Source organism: Sarcophilus harrisii, chromosome 3 (genome assembly GCF_902635505.1).
Source record: "Sarcophilus harrisii chromosome 3, mSarHar1.11, whole genome shotgun sequence".
Classification (NCBI taxonomy): Eukaryota; Metazoa; Chordata; class Mammalia; order Dasyuromorphia; family Dasyuridae; genus Sarcophilus; species Sarcophilus harrisii.
Window position 1 is genome coordinate 350,957,503 of NC_045428.1, and position 11,023 is coordinate 350,968,525.

The 11,023-nt window shown below is 31.9% G+C and overlaps 1 protein-coding gene across 3 annotated transcripts in view; it reads right to left on the reverse strand.

Moving 5' to 3' along the window:
• The window catches only part of ZEB2 (zinc finger E-box binding homeobox 2), a 145,644-nt gene that overhangs the window by 30,712 nt on the left and 103,909 nt on the right, over positions 1 to 11,023 (reverse strand). For all 3 annotated transcript variants that reach the window (XM_003763841.4, XM_023499202.2, XM_023499201.2), the window contains one exon: positions 9,316 to 9,387. In XM_003763841.4, the coding sequence (XP_003763889.1) occupies positions 9,316 to 9,387 (72 nt within the window). The remainder of the gene's footprint in view (positions 1 to 9,315; positions 9,388 to 11,023) is intronic.

Below are 11,023 nucleotides of genomic sequence, written 5' to 3' on the forward strand. Positions count from 1 at the left end.
CTTAAAAGCTTTAGCTTGAAATGTTCCTGTTGCTTAAATAAGAAAGAATTAATTTTAAAAAATTTAATATTGACCTTATCTAAAAGTAATAAAGAAAAATTATTAAATTAAGATCATAATAAAAGTGCAAAAACTATTTCCTTACTTTAAAAATAGTTTTTCCTTATGGTTGATAATTGAATATATTTATTTACTTTTGGATAAATAGAAATCAAGTTCTGTCAACCTGTCTTTCCAGTCTCCTTACCACCTCCCAACCCCACATCTCCAATTTTTTCCTGATTCAGATATGATTAAATCCATTTTCTAAAAAAGTTCAATATACTGCTTTATAATTCCAGGTTAATCAAATATAATACTACATATTAATATTCTTGTCTAAATTATTAGGTAAAGGAGAAAGGATAATAAAAGTTCTTTCAAGTGTCCATTCCTGTCAATTTAACAAACATTAATTAACTACTTTTTCAAATTACTGTAGTCAGTGCTTAGAATAGCAAGATGAAAAATAGCCTACTAGTCCTTGTTTAAGGAGCTTATGAGCTAACAAAGAATATAAGATTTACTCAAATAAATATGATATAAGGTGGAAGACAAAGGAAAGATTTAAATCTATACTCTATGAAAATGTGAACAAGAAGTTATTATTTTCAGGTATGTGTGTGTGTGTGTCTATGTGTGTCTGTGTGTATGTGTTGGGGGGAGGAATACTAAGGCAAGGTTTCAAGTTAAAGTTGTATCTTGTAGTTTGTTATTACAAATATTAATTTATTATTCAAAGACTGTGAACACTTCATTTAAATATTGACTTTGTTTTGGTCTAGGTTTATGCTTTCATCATTGTGGGGAACTCCTGGAAAATCCTCTTTTTAAATTCAGACTGACAACCTTTCTCTAACTTAAAAATTTTAGAGAGTTAACTGGGTGCATGCACTAGAGGTTAAGTGAATGCCCTTGACAAAGCTAATTCATCAGGAGAAGGACTTGAACCAACATTTTCCTGACCCAAAGATTAAACTTCCATCTACTATGACATGTTGCTTACGTTTAAAGATTAGCTTTTCTAATTTTGCATCAAATTTCAACTTCATTTGCTAACATTTCACAAATTATCCATCTAATGAGTGATCAATTAAAAACTAATGATGATGATGATGATGAACTTAGGTTAATAAGGTAGAGAATTTGATCTATTACTGTTTTGAGGATTTAGAACTAAAAGGAATCTTAGAGATCACAATCTCTTATGAGAGTTGTTTGAGAGGATTTAAGCCTAAAGTCATGCATCTAGCTAGTTAACAACATTGACAAAACTCAGACCCCAATACTTTTTTTACTCTACCATAGTAGTTTACTCTTCTCAAATCACTGTTTACTTGACACTTGTTTGTAGCCCTGAAGTTGGCTGTGAATATGATCATTTATTTCTGACACTTTTCTGTCTGTGGGTAGAATTCGGCTTCCCTTAGTTGTTTCAATGTTAATTTTCCCAGGACAATGACTTTAACTTCTACTTCTATTTTGACTTTCCCCTCCAAACCTAGTTCAATGTGAAGTGAATACTCAGTAAATGCTGCTGATTGGGACTCTGAATGCAAGCTCCTCACTGGCTATCCCCAATTCCATATTTGAAAAGAACTAATTTTCCTTTCACGTAGGGTCAGAAGAACATGCCCCAGGATGATATTCAGAAATCAAGTGATGTGAAAATCTTTGTTGATTGCTAGGGGACCCACATACATGTATATATGTGCAGTATACACATATATAATAGCCCACCTCTTCCATATTATGTGTGTGTATATGTGTAATACACATATAACACAGCTTCACATTTATTACATTGATACATTTGAAAGACTGCAGACATAAGAGATGGAACTGAAGCCTAAATTTACTCTGAGCCTTGATCTTTGATTCTCAAGTTCATTCATAGAATAACATGAAGAAATTTTTCCAATGCTTGCTCAGTTTGTGTTCTAGTATATCAATGCAGATAATTTCTAAGAATCTATTCAAAATTTACCAGTTATTTTTAATTTGATGAGTCTGATAAACTCAGTATCCCTGATTTTCTATAGGATAAATTAATTTGGGCACAAAGAGATAAAAATAAATATTATAAAATGCATTTTATTTTACAATTAATAGAAAGTATTTAAAAGATGATTATAGCATATTTAATCATTATATCTAATGATATATCTTCTGGCACTAAAATGGCCATATTTCTGTTTTTGTATATAAAGTGAGAACTATGCCCTAAATTGATCTAGTCCTGTTTCCAGATTTGGGATACTTTTTTCTAGAAGGAAATGAGGATGTCCATAGTTATTTATAGACTCTGTAATAAGAGTAGAAGATTGTCTGAGGAAAACTTCATTTTTATCTATTCCGGAAGAAAATACCAGGGACCTATACTTATTCTTATGTAGATATATTAAGTCTGTATTATGCATGGTGTTTAGACAAACTAATGTTTATAAGGTTGTAGAGTTTTTCCATCACTTTCTTCTTTAGAAAGTCATATTTCTTACAATCTCTAAGAAAACCCTGAAAACACTGAAGTTGAATCATTTTAATACATGATTCCTTGTAAAAACCCATATCCTTATAATGTATAGCAGATGCAATAATCTCATTATGTAGAAATTAAAACCCAGAAAATTTTGTTAGATAGAAATTTTGTAATAGAATTTAAAATTCTAGAAATTTTCATTTGCAGCAAATCTCCTATGCTATACTCCTCATATGAGTTGACCATTTTAAATTCTACTGTCACTTTTGGCTTCAGCCAATTATTTCTCTTATCAAGTCCCATTTTGATTAGCCTAAATTACTTAGATGTGATTGCTACCTTCCAGGAGACTCGGCTCATCCTGCTAGACTTCTTTAAGACTTTTTCAATGCCAGTTTCTTTATTCACTATTCATTTCATTTAACCGATTTTGCAGGTCTACTAAGTGCATGGTACTGTGCAAATTACTATGAAGCAACAAAAAAAATCATAAACAATTATTGCCCTTTCAAAGGTCTCTCTTTCTATCTTTGGAAATATAAGAACAAAACATATGAAATACTACCATAATAAATAAAAAGAAGTGAATGATTAGTGTCCAGATGGATGATACTGGTAAATAAAAGGCAGAAAAGTTCCAAAAAAGGAAGAAATCATTATCTTCTGGAGCTGCCAGGGAGAAGCTTCATAGAGGAAATAGGACTTAAGGGGATCTCACCCCTGTACCTCCTGCCACAGTGTCCATTCTGCTTGTTTTCTATGTGATTTTTCATATTGTCCACCAGATCCTCCTCCTGGATACTTTCTCTCTTGGTTCTCCTGTTACTTGTCTTCTAAATCTGCTTTGTAGATTCATCATTAGCAAATCAAGGCGATTCCCCAATGCTTTGTACTGATCTCTCTTTTCTTTCCTCTCTATATACTCACTTGATGATGTCATAATTTCTCAAGGATTCAATTATCTCTGCTTAGATGACTTTCAAATCTATATATTTCTTCCTAATCTCCCTTCTGAATTCTGGTCTTGCTCCACAAGGATTTCAAATTCAGCATGTCCCAAACAGAATACCTGATTTCTTCCTTATCTCACCTTCCCTCCAAAGTCATTCCTATTTGGTTGTTTGAAGGTAACATCTTTCCAGTTGCTCAGGTTTATATTATTAGAGTCAACTTTGACTTGTCCTTCACCCCTATACCACCTCCTCCCCATATCCCATCAATTACCAGGTCTTGATTGTACTTTCCCATCTCTCACATCTATTATAATAATTTTCTAATTGGTATTCCTTCTAAAACACAACCTATGATAGCTGCTAAACTAATATTCCTAAGATTTATGTATGACTACATCACTTATCTGTTCAAATGATTCCCTATTACATCCAACTTAAACCACAAACTCTTCAGCCTAACATTTAAAGCCTTTTCTTTTTCCCTTTCTATATAGTCCATATTTCTCTCTTTCACAATCCTTTTTGTGTGATTTCACACATCAATTTGAACTCAGTCCTCATTCTCTGATTTCCTGTATCTGCCTTTGAATAGAGCAGAGCCATGCTTGGAAGTCATTCCCTTTTCCCCTCTACCTTTTAGAACCCCTAGGTTCATTCAAATCCCAGTTTATATGCTATTGCCTATTAGACCTGTCCTGTTCCTTCCTTAGATTATTTTATATTGATCCATACAAGTATGTGGTTGAAATATCCCAGGACAATACAAGTTCCTTGAAGGCAGGGACTGTTTTATTTGTGTTTTTGCATGCTAAGGAGCAACCATTGTGTTTTGAAATATGAATTAAACTAGAGATGAAGAAAAGGTGAGGTAAACTGAATAACATGAAAAAATTCTGTGGGAAACAGTGAGAATAACTGCTCTGACAGGGAAAAAATTTTCTTAGTAATAAGTATTCAGGGGAAACTAAACTGAAGATAGCTTTAAGTTCTAAGTCGAGGAGTTTGGATCCTCTCTCCCCCTTTGGGCAATGGCTATTCATTGAAGAGTTTTGTGAGGGATATTAAAATGATAAAAGTAATGTTCTGGGAGGAAGTGATGATTGCCTGGAAGGAGATGACAAAAAAGGTAAGAGCCAAGTATTAGTAGCATTAAAGACAAATATGATTGAGTTCTATTCTTGTTTGCTGTTTCCAACCAAGGTTATGCATAAGTAGAAATAGTGCTAAAATATGTTTGAAGTAAAACATGTGAAAGAAAAGTCCAATGTTGTTCTTGAAATTGTGGGTTAATTTGTGCTAACTAGTGTCAGGTTGTCCTAATGCAGGTTTAAGTCTTTGAGAGATAAGCATCCTTTGAAAACTTAATGTGTAAATATAAGCAGGGCATCTAGAGTGGTGTGATGGAAAGAATACTGGACTAACCCTAAATATTTTCATTGTTTATTTTTCCTGTGCACCTCAGAAGAAATAACAAGTGAGTTCAAAGACATTAGTAAAGAGATTTAGGTTTATTATAAAATATTAAATCTTAAATCTTAGTTAATTGTAATATTAAATATAAAATATTAAATCTTTTTGTTTCCATGAAACTAAGCTGTTTTCCTGGAAGTGAAGAGTTGTCTCTCTGACATTTGGTATATATAAAAATCAGGATTCAGGAGACTATAAATCATACTTTTAAAATGCTAGGGTAAAAGGAAAAACAGTTCCAGAATTTTAGAATTGAAAGATAATTCCAGAGGTCACTTGGTCTACTCCTTTAAGATTTACATATGAAAAAAAATTAAAATTAAAAAAAGATTTATATATATGTCACTCTGTGCCTGATTTGCATTTTACTTAAATCTTTTTTTTTTTTATTTTTCAAACTAATCCTGTGATTTCAATGGTACAGAGAATTACTATTGAGAAGATTCCTTCTGCCAGTCCCCATCAGCACCTATGTGTAATGTATAGTTTTAGATATTTGCCTGGGGGGACTAAAGGGTTATGTGACTTACTCTGAATCCCACAGCCAGTAGTTATCAGAAGTAAGACTTGAACCCTTCCTGACTCCAAGGTCAACTCTCTATCCATATACCACACTATCTCTCCCCAGTGAAATTGTGGGATGACGGGAAGAATAAGCATTAACAGACAGATTTCTACTCCTGACTCTGCTATTATATTTCTGTATAACCCAGGACAAATCACCTAATGTCAGCACTTTGATTTAAGTATAAAATTTTATACAATATTTGACTAGAAAAGGTCTCTTTTTGCTCCAAGAATCTATTGGTATTCAAAATATTCACAAATATCTATAGGGGAAAAATTCTTACAGCTTCATTTAATAATTCTTTCCAAGGTATAACAGCTTTTATCATTAGGAAGTTACTTAATTCAATGAATTTCATGCCTTCCACTTTTTTTATTCTATTTGCTATGGAAATCAAATAAAGTTAGATGTTATCAATCAATTAGTCAATCAGTCAATCAATTAATAGTTATTGGTCATCTTTTAGTTATAAATCAATGTACTTAGTACTAGGGGAGATTAAACAGCATCATGACTTTAAGAAATTTACCAAATAGGAAAATAAAATAATAAAAATAATAAAAGAGTATGATAAGTGCTAAATGACCAGTATAAGCAATATGTAACAGAGGATTCCAGATGCAAAGAAATTAGCAGCATGTAGGATCAGGGCAAAACACCCAATAAGCATTTAAATGCTTTTCATTTGGTCATGGTTTCATCAGACCTGGGACCAGGATAGGGAAGATAGGGAAGTCTTAAGATGAAATATATGTTGTAAGAAAATACAATAAGGAATACTTGTTCATATTAATTTTAACATAGTTTTAATGCTAGAAAATTCTAATCTTGATAGCTTGTATAGAATCATATATTCAAAGTTGGAAATGATTGATAATCTAGTCTAATTCTTTTATTGTAGAGAAGAAAGAAAGTGAGAGTCACAAAGGTAGTTAAGTAGTAGAGCCTGATTCAGATCTGGATAATTTTTACTGTGAATCCAGCATTCTTTTTATTTCATCACTGTAGGCATTTTGTGCTAAATCAATTTATATGTATTTTAATGAAAGCTTAAAGCTACCAGTGGCCATGAATATACAAGATGTAAAACTTTCAAATGCAAGATAGAGTTAATTGTAAGCTCTCTCCAAGGTTACTAATGACTTCCTCATCGCAAAAATTTCTCTTTGACATTTCTGCAGCATCTGTAAGTGTTAGCAGTCCCCTCAGTCTTAAATTCTCCTCTCCACTGACTTCCATGACACTACATTATCCAAATCTCTTCCAAACTTTTTTGTCTTTCTTGGTGGTGTTGGCTTTTTTCTCCTTTCTTAACTTATCCTCTAAGGTTCTATCTTCCCTCTCTACCTTCTTTGCCTCAGAAATCTCAATCTATCTCATTGCTTCAAATGTCACTTCTTAAACAAATGACCTCAATTTTTTTTCTTCTAACTTTCAACTGCTTCTTTATCTTCAATTCCACATTTCAAATTGTCTGATGGAAATGTCCATCCACTGTTACCTCAGTAGAATATGAGTTGTTATGGCAATGGTAGATCCCAAGATATAGATAAACTTTAGATAGATATTAAGACTAGATTCCAGGAAGGCAGTGATGCACAATAAATATAAAGCTAGTCTTGGAGTCAGACTGACCTGGCTTATATTCAATTTGTAAAACAGTAATTGCGATAGTGGAAAATATCACACTTGTAGAGATCTAGAAAGATGAGAGTTGCTGATGATCTGCATTTAGAGAGAAGGTTGCCTCAACAAAAGTTCCCTGAAGTGGCAGGTCTGGTCTAAAACCAACCAAACAACAGACTAGATTCTGGAGTCTTCTAAAAGTCTACCATCTTTATAAACAAAGTGTATCTTTATTGACATTCCTTTTAGTGAAGTCATTGTAGAGTATTTATTTGTGACATGGTGACATTTATTATGCTATACATAGTGATTACATTAGCTGAGACTATTCATTATTCTAATTAAGAGAAAATTAATAGCATAGTTTAATTTTCATTATTTCCTCTACTTCAATCATAAGAAAACTAATAAATATATTTCTCATATTATTCATAAAATTATTGTAAATAGATCAAGTGTTAAATTTTATGTTTCTTATCATAAGGGAGGCACAGATGAAATCTTAATTGTTTGTATTTATAATGTTCTAGAAATTAACTGCACGGTAAACTTTATCAATTCTATCGCAAGATAAGCATACTTTGATGAACTTTCTTCAGAAAGATTATTTGATAATGGTCAATAAAATTCAGTTTAGAATGGTTTATAATAATGTTTGAAACAGATAGGGACTAGTATCATAGAATGCAGATAAATGTCCTGAATCACAAACTCATATTGGAGATATTTTTATATCCTTTGCTTGTTCATTCTTTGGAAAGAATATGAAATTTGCACAACTTTCCCAAGGTTCCATTTCAGAGTGTCAAAATAAAACAAAAAAGCTAACCTTTTACTGCAGTTCCTCATTTCATTAGAAAAATAGTGAAGAGATGGCAACTTTTAATTGCGTATAGCTTTATTTCCCCATCGAAAAATATAAAATTTTAAAAGAAAAAATTATGGAAATAGGCATAAAATGATGTGATTAAAAGAAAATACAAATGAAATAATGTTTTTATGGTTATTTCTTTCTGAGAAACTAGTTTCAGTATACTTTATACTATAAATATCTGTTTTCTCTATATTTTACATGACTTGGAGTGAGTTAATGAGTTAGATACTATCCAAAATTTAGAAATCTTTATGAAGTTTTGGATGAATGACTACCAAAAGTTGGCAAAATCCATGTTTTGATATTGCCTCTTTATAAAATATAGACTCTTCAGTCTAACTTATAAAGTCTTACACAATTTTTTTCCATCCTTCCTTTCTAGACTTAGTTAGCAGTAATTCTTTTCACATATTCTCTGTTTTAGCCAAAATGACCTACCAGCTTTTCTCCAAACACTGACAATATGTCAGGATGGCTTGGTAGTCTAAAACACCTGATCCAAGGCTTTACCAGCATTTTAGAATGCTCTAGTCTCCTAATGGAGGTGTGGGTTCAAATCCCAATTCTAACTTTTCAACTCTGGTCATCATACATTTGCACAGGCAGTCTCCCAAATGAAAATTTTTTTTTCTGCCTTTTCTTCTTGAAATCTTTACCTATCTTTAAGGTTCAGCTCAGGTTCTGCCTTCTCTGTGAAGCCTTGTCTACTTTTAATGAAGAGAGTATGGGTCAGAGAAAAACGTGATGGATTTACAGAGGACTTTGGTTTATATTCTGACTTTGTTACTAATACTTTTGTCCAAGGGGCAATAATTCTGGACCTTAGTTTTCTCACCTGTAAAATAGTAGAGTTAGACTAGTTGACTTCAAATGTCTATGATCTAAATTTAAATCACCTTCTCTTTATTTAAATGAATGTTTTATTTGCTATTCATATATCCTCCCTAGTAGAATATGTTTCTTGAGAGTAGAAATAGTTTCACTTTTATTTTTGTATTCCCAGCCCTTAGCAGACAGCCTTAAAAATTTTAAGTGTTTATGAATGTTTGTTGAATTGAATTAAATTGAATTCTTGATTTAAGAAGGCAGAAAAGGGATGCATTAGTGGAGATATTTTACTGCATGAAGTACCAAATACAGTGTTTAAATTTTTAAGTAAATATTTGGAATTAGGAGAGTATATTGACTCAATTGTTAAGCTGCAATATTTTTTTTAAGGATAAAAGTATTACCTTTTCTTTATACATCACTAATCTCACATGGCAGAAGACAGAGATGATGTTTCAGTGGTATACTCTTGACTTACCTGTACCATTATTAACAGTGGTCTGGATTGCGGCTTCTGGCCCCATAGTGTCATATTCTTCCTTCATTTCTTCTGTGGAAAAAAAAAAGAAATTCATCTTTAGCACTTGTACATTATAGAAAGGCTTACAAAACTAAGCATGCCAACTGCAAGAACAAGGAAGATTCTTTTAAAGGAAACAGAGAAAAGGCTTATTGTAGACCATTAAACAATAGCTTTGTTTGGGCAATTGAATGAATCCAATTGCACTAGCTGGACAAGAACTTATTTACTTTAAACATTACTGCAATCTTTGAAGAACAGTAGTACTTATTTGGGGCGAAATGAAAGAATTTTTTTTCTGATAGCAGATCCAGTTGACAAACAGCAGAAAAGATACCATAATTTTTTTTTTTCAATAAACAGGCAGTTCAAGCTATGGTGTTTGTACTTGTGAGAAAAAGAGGCAGGCAATCTGAAGTAGTGAAACAGTGATAACATCTGGTACCACATCAGTATTTCTCCTTTTATTATTATTTTTTTGGGGGAGGGAGGCCAGTTTATCAGAAGGGATGATGGTATATTTAGTTTAAAGATTTTATTTTAATCATCATCTGTGGAGCCAATTTGCAGAATAATCATTTTAGGTACCTGACACATGATCTGTTTTCAGTTTCCTTTAAAATTCTAAAAACCATTTCCCTCATTCCTTTGCACACTAATCCCTTAAATATAACTTCTTCAATATTCTCAAATGTTCACCAACAAGCAATCAATAGCATTTCATTTTCAGATCAAAGAAAGCTTTGAAATTCCCAAATCATAGAACTTGGTGTTTTGATAAAGAGTATGATATGTTAACATTTTGAGGGAGGGGACTGAATGCCAAATATTAATCACTCAAAAGCAGTTTCACAAAATTAAAGAAACCTGAAATGAGGGAGAGTTTGGAAAATATAGAAATTTTGCATTAATATGTTTTTCAAATGCTAGACTATATGAGAGGTCAAATAAAGATAGCTAACTATTAAAATTCTTCCAAGTATATTGTACATTAAAATTAAACTACATTTTTGAAATAAAGATTTCGATGAGAACAGAAAATACCCTGATACCACTCTATCTCCATGACAATGATTTTATTGAAAGCAAAAATCATATAAACATTCTTTGTGAATTCCTAAATTTGAAATCTCATAGCCTTCCTTGGCTGACATATTCTAGTAGTAATTAGTTGGTAGAATAACAGGTTCTAATTGTATCATTCTAACCAACACTAAAGCACAAAATGACTTAATTCAGAGCTTTTATAAGCAGTACACAATACTGCAGCATAAATATACATGCTTATGCATTTGGAGCTTAAAAACTAATGAATGCTCTTAAGTTAAAATACACAGGTATAAACAGATGCTAAATCTACCAATACACATACTATTCATATCATTTGAAAAATATTTGTTTAAACTGTCCAAAAGCTTTGCTTTCATTCCCAGACCTAGCCTTATGCCTTGTTTAAGGAATATTTTTCACAGAGACAATTTTCATACAAATATTTAGAAGTTCAGTCCTAAGTAATAAAAGTGTTACCAATTATAATAATTGATCAGGAAAAAAGGATCCCTCATTTGATATTATTTTTATCATTTTTTACAAGCAATTAACTTAAGGTATTTCTGAGTTCAGTGCTAGATATAAATAAAGCTATTGTGTCTTTCTTCCTTGCTCA